This window comes from Sinocyclocheilus rhinocerous, unplaced genomic scaffold (assembly GCF_001515625.1).
Source record: "Sinocyclocheilus rhinocerous isolate Xijiao unplaced genomic scaffold, SAMN03320098_v1.1 scaffold12, whole genome shotgun sequence".
In the NCBI taxonomy this organism is placed as follows: Eukaryota; Metazoa; Chordata; class Actinopteri; order Cypriniformes; family Cyprinidae; genus Sinocyclocheilus; species Sinocyclocheilus rhinocerous.
Window position 1 is genome coordinate 491,483 of NW_015626394.1, and position 18,618 is coordinate 510,100.

The window sequence follows — 18,618 nt, forward strand, 5'->3', positions numbered from 1 at the left end:
AAAATAACAATTGAAATGATTTCATTGTTTGTTTTTTATAAATCTATATTTCCGAAAGGCATGTATGTTGAGTCATTTTAAAGAACCGTACGTTCTGAGCACGAGACCCGCACTGCCATCTAGCGACTGGAATTGATGTTTCTGAAATTTCTGTAACACAAAATCAGCTCAAATATTATAATTTATGAACATTATATTTATCATGAATAAAAATCGTTTTGTTGTTATTGTTAAACATGTCCGTGAATAAGCGAATCTAAACTGTAACAGAGTAACACGCAAGACATCATTTACACCCTGTACTCGCCAGGGGGCGCTCCATTCATAAGCACCTTCTATACATGTCAAACAAGGCCACACGCCTTTATTCACCGGGACCATTTGGATGATCCAGTCTTTCTAATGGTAGTTCAGTCATGTCGGCACCTGCCATGGGGACCAGCAAAACAGCGCACACTGATTCCAGTAACAAGAAGAAGAAGGGACCCGGAACGCTGGCCATCGCATATTTGGTCATTTACAACGTGGTTATGACAGCAGGGTATGATGAAAATCAAATGCTCTTCCGTGCTCTCTGTTCGAGCGTGTGACTGAATGAATGGTTAGATTTCAGACAGCGTGCTCTATCTAAGTGCTTGACAGATTCGCGGTTACCTCCCGTTTATATTGCATGATTTAACACCGTTTGTTTGAAATTAAAATAAATAAAATTTGTTCCGAATATTTTGCTAATGCAATGCAAAAGAAACAGAAAGAATATGCTGTAACTTTTACGTTTTTAAGCTGATAAGTCACAGGACAGCGATTTACAATAATTTTCTGCACTCCTGAATGTTTCTGTGTGCGCGCGATCTGTGCGAGCTTGTGTGCACGTGTGCAACAATGTAGCAGCACATTCGTTTAGAGCGGAGATTAATTACCTGTACAATAACCTGTTTAAAACGTGAATTCACCCAGTCAATATTGAGTATCCACATGTCATTTCAATCAAACATGTTTGAGATATAACGTCCATCGCCGTCATTATAACCTTCACCTCCCTTCTGATTTGAGTGACCCACATATCTGTTTAGCTAGCTAATGATGTTTGATGCGTGAATTCTTGATAAAATGCAGTTATATTATGGGCTGTTGGCATTAATTGTGCTCGTGATGGTCCAGACTGCAATCATGAATAGTTTGCTGATGCAATTTAGTCGTTGCTTTTCAGTTAAAGACCATTTCATGATATCTCACAGGGACGCTAAACTTTGTCCAATAATGTACTATGTGCATTATTTGCAATTCGAAATTACAGTACAGTCCTGTGTCTTACGCGGTTTAATTTCTTGGCTTTGCTTCACTTAATTCAGTCTGATTTTAAAATGCTTGCTGTTTGTTTTTGGTGATGATGTGTGAAGTACACAACATAATGATCTTTAAAATAGCATCATATGACCCCTTTAATCAGAAGGGATTTGAGAAGGGATGCTGAAACAATAAATACAACATTTGGAAAAAAAAAACATATAGATTAATTTAAATAGTGATAAATAGCTATATTTGAGTAAAATAGAGCTAGTAAAATATTTGAGATTATTTTTGTTCTCTGTGAATTCTTTTCTGGAAAGCAATTTGTAAACATTGTTTTAAAAGATGCTAACTTGTATAAATGAAGCGTTACTTATTAAAATCTATTTTTCTGCACACTTGAAACGTAAAACAAATCCTCCTAAAATCGCTTGAATAATAATTCAAATCTAAGTCCCAACTAAAGAACACAAGGCAATTATTAATAATAATCTACAATTATTGTAGATTTCAGTCCTTGTTTTCAGTTATTGAATCGGAATCAGAATCAGAATCAGAATGAGCTTTATTGCCAGGTATGTTTACACATACGAGACTTGCTGTTTGTTTTTGGTGATGATGTGTGAAGATGATGTGTTTCTGTTAGTAACATGGTATTGATGCTCTTCTATCTTGTCTTCATTTTATACCAAGAGCTGCACATAAATGACTATGACAGAAAAATACATATTTTGAGAAACTGGAGTGTATTCACAAGCTCTTGAGTACATTTTGCATCAGTACATGTATACAATGCACATTATATATGCTGTAATAATAAATGTGCTGTATGTATTTGAATGAAACTGTTAAAAGCCACTATTTGCCGTTAAATGCTGTGTTGTAAGAGATTTGCATGCAGTTCCACGCCTGTGTGCATTGCAGAAATGCCCTCCTCTCTCAAAGCAAGGACGAATGGCACTACAGAGTTACTCTACGAATCTTTCCTATCTAGATGGCTGGTCATTGCTGTTGGTCTGGTTCGAGCATACCTTGCCAGAGGAAGCTACCATGGTCTTTATTACTCGATAGAGAAGCCCCTAAAATTCTTTCAGACTGGTGCCCTCCTTGAGGTGAGAGTTATGGGAGCTATATTCATGTAAATTAATTCATAATTATGAAATTATCTACTTTAAATTGTAAAATTTAGCTCACATATTACTGTTTTTATTGTATTTTTTATCAAATAAATGTAGCCTTGATGAGCATAAGAGACTTGAACATTAAAAATATTTTTAAAAATCTTACCGTCCCATAACTTTTGAATGGTAGTGTATAAAAGTAAAGCTTTCTGATTTGAGTGACCCACATGTCTGTTTAGCTAGCTAATGATGTTTGATGCGTGAATTCTTGATAAAATGCAGTTATATTATGGGCTGTTGACATTAATTGTGCTCGTGATGGTCCAGACTGCAATCATGAATAGTTTGCTGATGCAATTTAGTCGTTGCTTTTCAGTTAAAGACCATTTCATGATATCTCACAGGGACACTAAACTTTGTCCAGTAATGTACTATGTGCATTATTTGCAATTCGAAATTACAGTACAGTCCTGTGTCTTACGCGGTTTAATTTCTTGGCTTTGCTTCACTTAATTCAGTCTGATTTTAAAATGCTTGCTGTTTGTTTTTGGTGATGATGTGTGAAGATGATGTGTTTCTGTTAGTAACATGGTATTGATGCTCTTCTATCTTGTCTTTATTTTATACCAAGAGCTGCACATAAATGACTATGACAGAAAAATACATATTTTGAGAAACTGGAGTGTATTCACAAGCTCTTGAGTACATTTTGCATCAGTACATGTATACAATGCACATTATATATGCTGTAATAATAAATGTGCTGTATGTATTTGAATGAAACTGTTAAAAGCCACTATTTGCCGTTAAATGCTGTGTTGTAAGAGATTTGCATGCAGTTCCACGCCTGTGTGCATTGCAGAAATTTAAATTCCAAATCCAAACAAAAATTTGGGCATTTTCTTTGTCTGATTTCACATTTTGGAAATGTATGTTATTTTCTCACCCTACAGAGTTTTATTTGATTATTTTTATGCTAAAAATGATAATTCCTCGAGGCTTGAGTGCACCTTATAATATTTGTTCTTTGCTCTCTTCACAGATATTACATTGTGCCGTGGGTAAGTGCACCCTGCTGCTAATAACAGTCTCTTATTAATTTCTACTATAAATATGCACTAGGTGAAGTATATAGATCAGATTGGCTATACAAGGGAAGCTTTTTTTAACCCAGTAGTGCCTTCGTCAGCGAGGGTGCTGGTTTCTCTGCCAGCCTGACAGTGATAATGTGATAAAGAGTCTCACTGCACCCGTGGAGCGTAGAGTTCACAGTCCACACCTCATTATCTGGGACTTGAAGCTTAATGTGACCTTTCCCAGTACAAACAACCAGTCCTGCAGCACTCTCTGTTACATCATAACCATCCTTTCTCTCTTAAATTATTTTATTCTAATGATTCAAATTCTATATTATGTCTCTCTCATAATGTTTAGTGTAATGGATTAAGATTATTTTTATGCTTGCTTTATCGCAACTCATAGTTAATTCTGATTAAACCCACGTTGCAAAAATACGAAGGATTAATCTCTTTACTCAACATTTTAAATGTTTTGAAGGAATTGTTCCCTCCTCGGTGGTCCTGACTGGGTTCCAGGTAATGTCACGGGTGTTCCTTACATGGGCAGTGACGCACAGCGTTAGAGAAGTAAGTATATGTTTAAAGAGAGAGTTCACTCAAAAATGAAAATTCTATCATCATTTACTCACCCTCAAGTTGTCTTTCTTTTTTTTTCTTTTTTTGACACAAAAGAAGATATTTTGAAGAAACCAAACAGTTGCTAGTAGCCATCAGCTTCCATAGTATGGAAAAATGTAGTTGTTACCAGCAACTGTTTGGTGCAACATGAGGGTGAGTAAATGATTTTTGAGAGAATGAAAAATTGTTTCATTTTTGGGTGAATTATTTTTTTTAACTTGCATATGTTACAGTGTTATTTTAGAATTATTTATAGACTATTATAGTATTTATTAATATTTAAAATTTGCTGTATTATTTATTAGTTTAATTTTAAAACGTTTAATGATTTATTTTGTTTAGTCATTTTTACATTTAGTTATTATTTCACAATTTCTATATTATTTTTAAGTTTTATTTTATTATTATTTATTATAGACTATTATAGTATTTATTCATATTTAAAATTTGCTGTATTATTTATTAGTTTAATTTTAAAACGTTTAATGATTTATTTTGTGTTTAGTCATTTTTACATTTAGTTATTATTTCACAATTTCTATATTATTTTTAAGTTTTATTTTATTATTATTTATTCATTTTAATACTTTAACTTTTATTTTATTTCACTTAGTTTTCATGTAATTTTTTTTTTTAATGATCTAATATTTATATTTTATTTTATTTCAGCTTTATTTCAATTAGCAAAAACAATTTTTAATAGTTTTATTTTGGTTTTAGTTAAGAGCAACACATATGTTTTACTTGTTCAGGTGACCTACAGTATTATTGGTATATTATTGAATATTTTTAATAGTGATGATGTCAGGGATTCTCATGGTTAAAAACCTGGATATGAAAATCCAGTATCATTATGTCATCAATCTCTCAAATTTCTCTTTATCATTAATGTTCCCTATAACACTATGAGCAATATTTCTATGTTCGTCTCATTGACTCTTGTCTACTGCCATCTAGTGGATTTCAAGTTGGTTTAATATTTCAGTGCTCATCAAAAGCCAAAATCCTGCATCAGTAGAATTTTAGTGTGAAGAAAACAATGTTATTTATTTGAAGTTCTTTGAAACTAAGAATCAAGTTCTGATTGTCTGTCCCAGAGAAAGACGTCTGAGCTGAAGTGTATAGTTCTGTAAGTTATTCCTGCGAGAAACCTGCCTGAACCAAAACTGGGAAGTAATACTAACATGTAACATGTCCATGTGTGCCTGTGTATGCTTCTGTTGCTAAAATAACCTCCTTTCAAGCCTGTATGCGTGTAGAGGCGAAATTGGAGCCTTTGACGGGCCTGAATGCTTTTTGAAGTGCTTCTGTTTACGATCATCTCAGTAGTCCATCTTTGTGTGTCGAGTGGCTTCAGTGAATTGCGCATAACTGCATGGTTCTCGACTAAATTTGGCTGCTTGCTAAGCAGTTCTGTCTCTTCCCTGTGTGACTTACAGTTTCTCTCATTTTAGGTCCAAAGTGAAGACAGTGTTCTCCTCTTTGTGGTGGCCTGGACGGTCACGGAGATCATCCGTTACTCTTTCTACACCTTCAGCCTGCTCAACCACCTGCCTTACCTCATCAAATGGGCAAGGTGAAGCTTCTCAGTTTATTTTCTGGCTTTTTTTTTTGTTGGTAGAAAAGTATATTTTATATACTTTGCTCTTCAAATTTTCACAGGTACACATTTTTTGTTGTGCTGTACCCCATGGGAGTGGCAGGGGAACTTTTGACGATTTATGCCGCGCTGCCATACGTGCAGAAAACAGGGCTCTACTCCATCACCTTGCCTAACAACTACAACTTCTCCTTTGACTACCACACCTTCCTCATCCTCGTCATGATCTCCTACATCCCCTGTACGTTTTAATTCCTGGACAAAGAGATTATGCATCAAATGTTTTCTCAAAATGCTTTGTTTTGATATATTCCATCTGTAAATAATCCGGTTCCTCAGTTGATCTTGTATAGCTTCAAAATCTCTTGAAGCTCATTCTTGTCTTGTCAATGAACAGCTCTGTTCCTGTTAATGACCTTCTTTGTCCGTGTTCCTCAGTATTCCCGCAGCTCTACTTCCACATGATACGCCAGAGGAAGAAAGTTCTTGGTCACGTGGAGGAGTACAGCAAAGTGGAATAACTCGCCCTGCCGTTGCCGCACACAGCAGACTGATCGCAGCGAAAACGGAAACAAGCGGATAACCTTTAAAAGCCACACTACAGATTTTTTATTTAAAAAAAAAAGAAGACAAGGCGTTCTTGTCAGTTAAACAGGCCAGATATGCAGAATGATTGTTAATGATACTATTTTGGTCAAGAACTGTTGCAGTTGGTGATTTTAGGGATCCTGTAACAACACGAATGGCTTTTCCTCAGTTTAGAGGGAGAGGAATGTCTTTAGCATACTAATGCATCAGCTACTGTGTGACAACATTTTTATTTTTCATTCTAAATGTAGAATTACAGACCAAATATTGTAGCAAATATCATTCAGATAAAGGGCAAAAATACAGTTAGCTGCATCTGGAGGCTTTAACCAGAAGAAATGTCTCATAATTTTCCTGTGTGGTGTGTTTTGTACATTGTATTTCAGACATTTGAATCTAATTGACTTAAATCTCTGTTTCTCACTCAGCTCGTTTCTTTTCTTTATATTTGAGTATAATTCATAACTCAAACCGTTCTTGACTTTCACACTACTTGCGTGTCTACTGATTCCCATCATGATTACTGTTAGTATTTTCATTTTGTTTTGTGTTGTGTTTCTTAAAGGATCAATGTTAATCGGTTGTTTTGTTCAGTATTGGATATATATTGTTGGTTTGTGGCCGTTTGCGGGAAAAAAGAGGTGTATCACCCAGAGAAATTGGCTGAGTTGCTGGGTCGGACCTCGTAGTCAATACTACTAATGTACTAGATGTGCATTTCTGTCGTAGAAAGAGATTTCAGCTGACACTTTTGGAGCTTTTATGGCTGGCGATGTGGAAGTGTTTGGCTAAGAGAGACTCCCACGCCGAGCAGAAGAGAGCACAAGCCTCGGCTAACGGGGGCCAATTGGATTTGAGTGCCTCCAGTCATGCTTTGCCAATGAGTCAAATCTAATAATGTGGAGGGAAAGCTGGGAGTCAAGACTAACTTAACGCTTCATTGCCCGTCTGCCTAATTGTGAACAGTCAACTTCAGCCCTCCCAATGCAAATGACTCTCTCTCGTATTGAAGTGTGAGCCACACTATTGCACAGATAGAGTCTTTGCAAACAAAGTGGTAAGCCTGTTTCCCTTATCAAGCCTATTCAGGAAAAGATTAGCATGGGATGAATGGAGTGCAACTTTGAATAACACTGCATGTAAAAGTGGTGTGGCTAAACCTTGGTTAATAGAAGCATGACCCCTTAACTCAAATAAAAATGCCAACATTGTCAAGCTTTTGATATTCAAGTTCTGCATGGGACCAGCAAACTTTGTATGAATAGTAATACGATTATATATATTTACAATAAACCATAACATGGGAAGCAAAGCCAGTTTGTTTTTATTCTATAAACTTAATTGCTTTATCTTTCTCATATTTTAGTATTTAACCTGCAGCGTAATTAAAAGTATTGTGTCTTTCTTACATATATTTCACTTTATTTCAATATACAATTAAACACATATTAGGTTTTATAGACTTGTACAGTATTTTAGTAAAGGGGACTATTCATCCTTCCTTCACATGATGGCAGTAGACATCTATGTTTGTCTAATATATTTTAACTGAACACGTTCTGTGAGCTCAATTGTCAGAAATTAACCTTTTTATTAAGGGGCAATGTTTGCTTCCTGGGGTTTGATTTTAGCCATTTAAAAACAATGCATCTCCCTTTTATGCTAAATCCACATATATATATTATTTCACTAAATATAAATGCGTATTTCACTAAAGTAACCTTTCCCTTTGAATAATTAACTTGACTTAGAATAAGAATTAAGAAATGCATCTAGTGTTTAAAAGACTAGGAGCCAATTTTTGCTTTTGCTTTTTGAATTTCACCCTAATCCTATACACTATTTTTTTACCCTGATGTGCTTTAATTGTTATTTAGAAAAGTTTGTAAAGCCGAATGGGCACAATTAGCAATAAAACAGCTTGTCCAATACATACGCACAGTTTGGAATCATAGGGCCCTTTTACACCTGGTCACTTCATGCGTTTTCTCTGATTGGATAGCTATCTGATTTGTTTAGCTAATTTTTACAATCCTTGCTTTATGTCTGATTTAAAAAAAATAAATAAAACGTTATTCATTCATATTTGAGTTTTCTTAAAGCCTGAAAAGCATTCTTTTGTTCAGAAATAAAGTGGGACAAAATAGTTTAAAAGCAGTTTTCCGTGGGGTTTGTTTTTGCATCTCATCTGTTTAAAGAATGGGAGTCATGAGACCTATGAAAAAAACAAAACCGAGGAAGCATGACTCTGTTGCAAACAACAAGATCTTTTGTCTTCTCGAACTGACACAGAAAAGTTTAATGCTCTTCACACAGCTATTGCCAACGGAATCCTGCATTTTGAAATGGAAAAAGTGTCAACACACTGGGACGATAAACAACTGACACAACTTATCCCATGTTAGGGGAAAACGATGTATTGTCTGTTGAATCACTGATAAGTGAATGATTTCATTTTTAAAAAGTAAAAAAGAAAAGTATAACCATGAGAAAAACAACATTCCCATGCACATTATTCATATTTAGGCTACATAAAACATCCAGGAAAAGGCTTAACATTGAGAATATTTTAATGTAGTTAACTGGTTTAATAAAAAATATACTTTTATACTTGAAATGTGATCTGACATAAAAAATATTTACCTCTATAATTTATCTCCCATGTTTATTTATTTATATAAAACCCCTACTTTATTAGCATAACAAACAAACAATTTTCACCCACTCTCCCTTACGTACAGCTGTGCGGGTAGTCCCGCCCACTTATCCAAATCACTGTGTACTGACACACAGGTTGACCAATAAAAAATATATAATGGCAACTTGTGCAACCAGCTATCCAATAGGATCGCACGTAAGGCGGGGCCTAAAGATCAAACTTGGTTGAATGGCAATACAAAGACAAGAAGCACCAAAACGGAGGATAACGCTTAATCAATTCTGCGTGCTTCGGTCTTGAGAATCTGCAGGGAAAGGACGTGCAGCTCGTCCGGCACAGTCATTACGCAGCTCAGCTCGCGCAGAGCGGATTCGACGTTCCTCTGGCGTGACAATTCATCTTCTCATCTAGACGCCAGCGCTGATGATGCTGCTAGTGCACCAAGATCATTGGAGATACCTATCTGCACAGCACGGATGAAGACTCCTTCACTAAAAGACACTTGTGAGGTCATCTTGGGAAGACGCAACTTCTCATGCAGGCGGGTTGGAAAGCTCAGGTTTTCACAGCAATCGTGATCATGTAATCTAGTGGGCTGCGACCACATATTCACAGGTGTACAGCTTGCGTGGATCAATGCATCAGTGCGTAACATTACGCACCATGGAGTCGTGCTCTGCACTTCTAGCTCAATCCAAACCACACTTTTGCGGACACTGCTTGTTCTGTCATGAAAACGTGGAGATCAAGCGTGATGGACGTAGGGTCAGTTCTCATTGATTTGGACTAAATAACGCGATTTTAAGCAGTGTGCGAATTATACAGTGACGTTAAGGGGGGAAAACGTGACTATTTTTAAACGAATTTTGCATTTTTTGAGAAAGAAATCTGGTAAATGATTAAGGGTAAATTTAATTTGAGGAGAACAATCTTTCGATGTTCGTCTCGCGTAAACGCAAATTGCCATTTGGCGCCATTAACAAATATCAGTAATCTTAAGAGACTTTTTAAAACTAAACACTTAGGTTGTTGTGACAAATTTGTGGTATGTAACTCTATAATAAAGTGATGCTTTAGTTTTTGTAATGCTTAAGTAATTAATTGCAATGGAAAGCTCGCGAGCAGCGTACTGTTGTTATGGTTACCTCATCTGGCGAAGGCGACTAATGTTTGTTAGCTTCCGTTTGGCGACAGGTGAGAATACGCGCTCTGACTAACTTATCTAACTTTTATTCGTGCTGAAACGTTCGAAACCTATATACAGGCCTACTTTTATATACTGTTGTGTGGTTTTAGTACTTTCACAACATTTTGATTTTATTTCCTCTGGGAGGTTCAAGGGGGTCGAATCCCCTTAATGCGTGATTTGCACCCAGAGGTGGTTTGTATATTAGCATCTATAAATTGAAATGGGGCGCACAATTACTCCCTCTGCTGTTTACCTCCTCTAATGCTCTAGCCACCTGAGGATGTGTCTCAAACGACTACTTTGTATATTTAATTAATAATTTAAAGTCCTCTGTGTTTATAATGATGTAAAAAACGAACGGATTGACTTGCAAAATGTATTTCTCTCTCTCAGAATTGCTGACTACAACAGCTGTACTCACTTTACATTGGTCCTATTTTATAAAAGCAGTATACAAAATGCTGCTTTAAAAATTAAAAATGGACCAATTTTACTAGTTTTCAATTGGATGCACATGTCTCACACACACAAGTTTGGTTTACTTTTTTGTTTTAAATCACCATCTAACTGCAACGTTGTGTCTTAAATTGGCAAAACGACTTTAATATAGACGATGTTCCCCAAAGTAATGACTGAAACATCCCCTCTTTAGTGGAAAAACTATATATTTGGGATCATATACATGATTGATAAGTTTAATATTTATATTTATACAGTGTGAGAATAATTCAATTTCAGTTAAATCAATATTGAAAAAAAAATCTCAGTAACGTTAATCTGTTTTGGTTCGTTTCCCGTAACCCATTTCTCTTACACCACAACAAAACGCTAACGTCTTTATTATATATTTGTGGCATGTACCTATAGTAACTTGATAAATAATAACAGTAGTTATGCATCGTTCGATAGAAACGGCTGTTAAGCAGCTGTTGCTGTGGTTTCCTCCTCAAGCAAAGGTAGTTTCTGTTCGCGAGCGTAGGCTATACGTTAGCGCACTCTGACTAACTTGCGTGACTACTGAAATGTTCGTTATTTGAAAGTATTGCGAAACGTATATTATGTTTGTATGTAAAAACAAAACTTGTAAGACCTACGACCTTTTTCTTTGACCTCCTTCGGAGAGTTAATTAGGACGTCTAACTCCCTATAATTCGCACCCTGAAGTCATATTGCATGTAGTAATCGAGATCATGTCCAGATCTAACAGCGTGAGCCCACCCGGCGCTGGCGCTCCTGGACTGAGGGGAGGGACGGAGCACAGATCCGCTTGGGGCGAGTCTGAGTCCGTGGCGAACGGATGTCCATACTCGGCCAGATCCTCCTGCAAAAAGCTCATACGGTCCAACAGCCGGTGGAGAGAGGACGATGACTTCGAGCGACAACCGGGCCGAGCCACGACCACCGTCAGCCGGGTTAGTTTCAGATCCAAGTCTGCCTGGCAAGAACACGGGGAGGAGAGTCGCAACAATAACAGATCTTCCCCGAGGTACCGTGATGGAGAAGTGAGACCCAAGTCCGTGGAGTTGGGTTTGGAGGACAGAAGAACCAAGTCCAAACCAGAGGAGGAGCCCATGCCAGAAGTGAACTTTTCCATGAGCGCGTGCTGCAACGGCCTGATGCAGATTTTCAAATCTAAGAAGTTCCAGTCGGAGAAGTTAGAGAGGCTTTACCAGCGTTACTTCTTCCGACTTAACCAGAGCAGCTTGACGATGCTCATGGCCGTTCTGGTGCTGGTGTGCGCGGTGATGCTGGGGTTCCACTGCGCTGGAGGAGTGTATCGACTCACTTACGTGGTGGTTTTCTCCACGGCAATCTTACTCATTCTTACGCTGATGGTCGTGTGCAACAGGAACGGCTTCCATCAGGATCACATGTGGATAGTTTGCTATGTGCTCATTTTGGTGGTGCTGGCTGTACAGGTGATCGGTGTGCTGCTCGTGGAGCCGCGCAGCGCGTCTGAAGGCATCTGGTGGACCGTGTTTTTCATCCATGTCATTTACACACTTCTGCCGGTGCGGATGAGAGCAGCGGTCATCACTGGAATTATACTGTCTACCATACATGTGCTGGTCTCGTGGAAGTTAAACGAAATGGACGTCTTTTTGTGGAAACAGGCGAGTACAGTGCATATATGCTTTCATCGCTTTATTGCTTGAAATCTATCTATCTATCTATCTATCACTCACTCAAGACTGTCAACATGGTCATTTGACCATAGGTAGCCTACACTCTAAAAAATGCGAGGTTAAATACAACCCAGTGCTGGGTAAAATAGGGACAAACCCAGCAATTGGGTTGTTTTGACCCAGCGGTTGGGCTAAATGTTTAACCCAACCGCTGGGTCAAAACAACCCTACAATATTTCAGTTTATTTCTTAACCCAGCGCTGGGTTATATTTAACCCAGCATTTTTCAAAACAACCCAATTGCTGGGTTTGTCCCTATTTTACCCAGCACTGGGTTGTATTTAACCCAGCATTTTTTAGAGTGTACAGTACGTCACGTGGCTGTGATTAGTCTATTTGGTTATGTGCACAATTCCATGAGATACTGCAGCAGTTAATAATGAGAAAGTGTGTTTAGTTCATATACATTTTTCCTCTGCCAGATAAAATTCCAAAAGAAGCCAAAGCATCAAACTTAGCTATAATCAACGCTGGGATTGACAGCTAGTCTGGATCGGAGCAACAGACATTTATACCTTCACCTATTCCAGTGGTTCCCAATCCTGGTCCTGGAGAACCCCCAACACTGCACATTTTAGATGTCTCCCTATTCAAACACACCTGATTCAACTCATCAGCTCATTAGTGAAGACTCCAAGACCTCAAATGTGTGTGTCAGATAAGAGAGACACCAAAACCGTGCAGTGTTGGGGGTTCTCCAGGATCAGGATTGGGAACCACTGACCTATTCAAAGTGTTCCGTAATCACTCCGCTCCAACTCCTCTCCGTGTTTTGTATTTTCCTTTCCCGTGTTTAGCTAGTGCGTAGTGGAAATTCTCAAATGTGTTAGTTGCTTAAAAGTAACGTTCATAGATAATATGTGCAATGGCCAAAAAGTTAACATTTTGAAAGGTATTTTAATTACAAAGTGCATTGGCAAAAGTGCTGTTGGTCACATGTCTGTCAGTGAAGTTTACTGTACTGTCTAGTTGCTGTAGTAATTTTTCAGTTCTGTAGTTTTTGCTTTAGTTCTGAGAATTTCAGTAGCCCTTTAGAAGAATTGCAAATCCCTTGTTACCTCAAACCGTTCAGCAAGAGTTTGTCTATCAGTCAGCACTATAGGTCTGTTTTTGAAAAGCACTTAGATGTTCTTGCAGTTCTGAAAGCGACAAAAGTTGATGATGATTCACCCTTTTGTTTTCTCAGCAAAGCCTTGGATTTAGTTGAACACACACTTTTAAAGTATTTTATTAAATGGCTGTGTATGGATTTATCAGATGGTGAATGCTTCCGTTTTTGTCCGTTTATGGGTGACTTGGTACCTTTTACTGGAAACTAATAACTGCTTTACAGATTTTAACTGCATGTATGTGTGCAAATAAGGTGCAATCTTGATTTTTGGATTATTTTTAATTATTAAATTTATAAATATTAAACATTTCTGAAATAACCTTTAAGACTTCATAGATTTATTACAAAGAATTACATCTCTAAAAATCTAATAATCGTCACAATGACTAACTCTACGTGTAAGGTAACCTTTGATTATTTAAGTTTTAATTAGTCATTGAATATATACACTGTAAATTTCTCATCAGTGCCAGTATTTTTCATAACCTTCGGAATGTGTTATGTATACTCTCTGCTGTCATTATACTTAACTGCTTTGCTCAGTTGAATTTCACAATCTTTTGAATCCTCCAACTAATAAAACATTTTATAGTAAATGTTTTAAAATCCTTTTTCATTTTCATTAAAACCACAGACTCTTTGAATGGTGTGTGTGTGGGAACAGCCTGCTGTGTTTGTTGCTCTTTCCACACAATGCTGTTGTCTTTAGCATATCAGATCTCTCTCTGTTTACATGGGACCTAGTAGGACTCTCCAATAGTTCACTGTTGTTTTATAAAGATCCTGGAATGAAGGATGTTTTAGGAGCGCTCTCATAGATGACTAGCTTTCATCAGGCTGTGATGAGTGGTGCTGCTTTTTATGAGAGGTTTTGGGGCTGGAGCACCGGCTAAGGTGAAATCAGGTCGCTCTTAGTGTTTAGATGAGATCTAAATGACCGTTCCGGGTTCAGTACCAGGTTAGCCATCTTATTACACTTTTAGGATTTCTTTCTTTAATCATATGTACAGGTACTGGCATATACTTTTTCCTAAAGTGAATGAATACAAAGGTGCTTTGCAGGATTGTCTTACAGATCATCGACAGTTCACAATCTTCAGCTACATTTCCCCTGTGTGCTTCATTAAAGCCAGAGGTGGGACCCAGTTAGAGGAGCTAGCATAGACGCTTCCCCTAGGGGGAAAATAGAGGAGGTGGACAGAGTCCTGCCTGGCACAATTGCCCCACTCTGTAACCTGCAGACCCACTGGAATTCAAAACAGATGTCCTCCATGTCCCTCTTGAAAGATCTGCTATTAATTTGCCTTTGAGAGTCAACCCCTATGGAAGCATTAACCTTCCCCCAGGCCAGGCTGACTACGTGCTCTGCAGAGCAGCATGCTGAAGAAAGCACCACCTCTTGGGACTAATGCTCACACACAGATGATCTTTTGATGCTCCGTCAACTTTTGCTCAACTTGTGCAGCACATTTACGTTGTCTGAGTGATCAATTTACATTATATCACGTTTCAGTTGTAGACTGATACCAGTGAAATTTTGCAGAAAAAACGGATATGCTACTAAACACGTCTTCCTTTTTTAAAGGGGTCATATTATGCTTTTTTTAAAGATCATTATTTTGTGTATTTGGTGTAACAGAACATGTTGACATGCTTTAATGTTCAAAAAACACATTATTTTTCAAATACTGTACATTATTGTAGGTCCTCTATGCCCCGCCTCTCTCAAACGCTTCGTTTTCTACAAAGCCCCCTCCTTTGACAAGCGCAGTCTGCTCTGATTGGCCAACTGACCCAGTGCATTGTGATTGGCCGAACACCACAAGCACACGTCGGAAATGTAACGCCCCTTACCATGTTCTTTTTAGCAACGTCATATGACCCCTTTAAAGTAGAAGGACTGAAATAGTATTTTCTTGTAAAACAAACTTTAGTAATATTTTATTTATACTTAGAAAAAAAAATTAGTGTGCTGAAGAAGTGCCTGTTTGGGTTGACATGCGTTGATGTTTTAAATATGTGACCCCTCTAATAAAGGCTTTTTAATACAGAAATATGAGTTCCTGGATGTGGAAGTATGTTTTCATTTCAAAAGGAAGCAGTCACTAATATATTTATGTATCAGTGTGTATTGTATTGTGAGGTCGTAGGCAACCAGCCTTATTGCAGATTTAGTTTCGTGGTTACTAGAAGACTTTACAAGTTTCAAAACCATATGTGTAATCACTGGAAAGTTTGGAGGTTTTTTCTCTCTCCATAATGCAGCCGTAGGGGTGAGTTTGTGTTACCTTTCAAGATCCAACTCTGACATGTCCCTTATGAGTGCAGACCCTCAATTGTGTTTCTTGCATCTTAGCAACCAAGGCCTGTTCTCACAAACACCATCCAGAAGCACTCAGGGCTTCCCTGTGAGAGGACCCCTGCTTTTCATCTCTTAACCACCTCCACTGAATGTGCGATCTTACCATTAGAGGTTCAAATTGAGATAATTAAGGCACAACTGCCCTTGGTGATGGGAGTCTTTACTTCACTCCCTCTTCTTCACTCCCACCTTGCATTGTTTTTCCTGTTGTCAAGGTAGACCTGAGGGTAATCAAGCTCCGATATGTGTGGGTGGCTGCCCGCAACTCTCTTAAACGGTTGCTTCAGTCTATGGCTTGTATTAGGTGTCTTATTATTAGGAACCACATTTTGAGGCACTTCATAAACATTCCACTCTTCAACTATAAGCTGTGATGGTTTATTTATCATAGTTTGTTTAACATTTTTTTTCTATTGCATTAATGAAATAGTTCACCCAAAAATGAAAATTCGCTGAAAATGTACTCCCCCTCAGGCCATCCAAGAAGTAGATGAGTTTGTTTTATCTTCGAAACAGATTTGGACCAAATTTAGCATCATTTGATCCTCTGCAGTGAATGGGTGCCATCACATTGAAAGTTCAAACAATAAGTTCATCAATTAACATCTTGTGAAGTAAAAAGCTGTGAGTTTGTAATAAACAAATCCATCATTAGAAAGTTTTTAACTTCGAAGTGTTGCTTTCGGCTAAAATACGAGTCCTCTATCCATAATATTGGGTTTCTCTGGTGAAAAAGTTGTCTGGATTAGGAGAGTATTATGCACATCAAGCATCATTTACAAGCGAAAACGGTTCTAAACAAATATGTTGGTGGATTTTGATGCGAGCAGACAACAGGGGAGGACTTGTTTGTTTATTTATTTATTTTTTAAACACTGACTGGAGGAAGAGTTGCTGTGAGTTTGTAATAAACAAATCCATCATTAGAAAGTTTTTAACTTCGAAGTGTTGCTTCCGGCTAAAATACGAGTCCTCTATCCATAATATTGCTTTTCTCTGGTGAAAAAGTTGTCTGAATTAGGAGAGTATTATGCACATCAAGCATCATTTACAAGCGAAAACGGTTCTAAACAAATATGTTGGTGGATTTTGATGCGAGCAGACAACAGGGGAGGACTTGTTTGTTTATTTATTTATTTATTTTTTAAACACTGACTGGAGGAAGAGTTATGGATGATGGACTTGTATTTTGGACAGAAGTGATAGTTTAAAGTTAAAATGCCTTAATGAGTGATTAGTTTTTTTTTACAAACATGCAGCTTGTCACTTTTTTCTCAAGAGTCATGCAGATTACTTGTAAATTATTTTGTTTTTATCAACTGTTTGAACTCCCATTCTGACGGCACCCATTCACTGCAGAGGATCCATTGGTGAGCAAGTAATGTAATGCCACATTTTTCCAAATCTTTTCAGATGATGAAACAAACTTTATGGCAGTAAAGACACTTAGGCCACGTTCACACAGCAACAGAATACGGTTGTCAGTGCTGTATTTTAGTTCTTAATACGGTTACGTTCACACACAGTTCGGTTATTTACGGGTGTGACAACCGCATTCTGTAACCGAACTCACACCTGTAAATTTTCAGGACTCACAACTGCATTCTCGGAAAACACACGCTGTGTGAACGGAACAGGACTGGACAACTAGTTGTCTGTCACGTCATACAGTGCGAGAGGGAGCCGCTCTGCTGCACAAACGCGTGTCTAACGTGTGTTACGTGTTTTCATGTGTGTTTTCGGTAACTTACAGTGACGACGGAGAAATGAGCTGCGTGTCTGTCACCTGAAATTTTTAGATCCCGTCAGTTTTCCACCGGAGCCGCTCCCGTCAGTTTTGTGTTCTGCACGCGACGCAAATACTCCGCTCTCCACCCTTGTAACACTTCAAAGAGAAAGGAAAACTTGAAATCGCATTATATGACCCCTTTAATGAAGATTTGACAGATGAACTCGAGGCTTGATTGGACTCTTGTAGTGTCAGAAAGTGATAAGACTTTCAGTTTTATGGACGTCGCCATCTTTGATTTTACTTTGGTCACTGTCGCTATGGTTACTGGTAAGGAATACGGGCTTGACTCCTGTTGCATGTTCATACAGACAGTATTCTGAACACAACTGTAAGCTGCTGTGTGAACGGGACATTTCGAGACTCACACCTGTAAAGAAAATGCGGTTGTCAATCCCAAAAATTGACAGTGTGAACGTAGCCTTACATCCTTAGCACCAAATCAGCACATTACAATGATCATGTGACACTCTGTTACTGAATGTTTGATCAAATAAATAAAGCCTTGGCGAGCATAAGAGACTTCCTTCTAAAACATAAAAAAATTCTTACCAACCCTAAATTTATGAACAATAGTGTGTTAGTATATCATACATATTAGTAGATTGATTTTGTTGAAGTGTTTAAGAAAAATGATGCTTTTAAACGAATTTTGCAGTTGCGTTTTTGGTGCTTCTAGTGCTTATGAAATTACACCCTAAATGAGAGCAGAAAGCATGTTAGATTTCTGCTGTTCTCATGATGCTTCCAGATGATCCCATGTGCTTGGATTTTATTTGCAAATGTACATCAGATGGTTAAAAGGCAGGAGTGCATCTTGGAGTAAACCATCTCTGCCGACCCACTTGGTTGATAACTTTATGATCATCTTCAAAATATTTTCCATGTTTTCTTATGAAATTCACTCAGTGATTGCGATGACATTGGCACCTCAAATTGCACATTTTCAGTTCTCAAAACTCTTCCGTTGTTGAATTACATGAAATTAACAGAGGATTTGGATTACTTTAATATTGACACACAGGA

General features: G+C 37.7%; 2 protein-coding genes across 2 annotated transcripts in view; both read left to right on the forward strand.

Annotated features, from left to right (window-relative positions):
• Positions 1–336: 336 nt before the first annotated feature.
• Positions 337–7,603, forward strand: LOC107714306 (very-long-chain (3R)-3-hydroxyacyl-CoA dehydratase 2-like). The gene is made up of 7 exons (XM_016520122.1): positions 337–541; positions 2,285–2,402; positions 3,454–3,472; positions 3,969–4,057; positions 5,563–5,684; positions 5,771–5,949; positions 6,147–7,603. The coding sequence occupies exons 1-7, from the start codon at positions 417–419 to the stop codon at positions 6,227–6,229; spliced, it is 735 nt and encodes a 244-aa protein (XP_016375608.1). The 5' UTR covers positions 337–416; the 3' UTR covers positions 6,230–7,603.
• Positions 7,604–8,985: 1,382 nt separating this feature from the next.
• The window catches only part of adcy5 (adenylate cyclase 5), a 91,557-nt gene continuing 81,924 nt past the window's right edge, over positions 8,986–18,618 (forward strand). The window contains exons 1-2 of the mRNA XM_016520241.1: positions 8,986–9,496; positions 11,343–12,258. Of these exons, the coding sequence (XP_016375727.1) occupies positions 9,432–9,496; positions 11,343–12,258 (981 nt within the window). The 5' untranslated portion in view covers positions 8,986–9,431. The remainder of the gene's footprint in view (positions 9,497–11,342; positions 12,259–18,618) is intronic.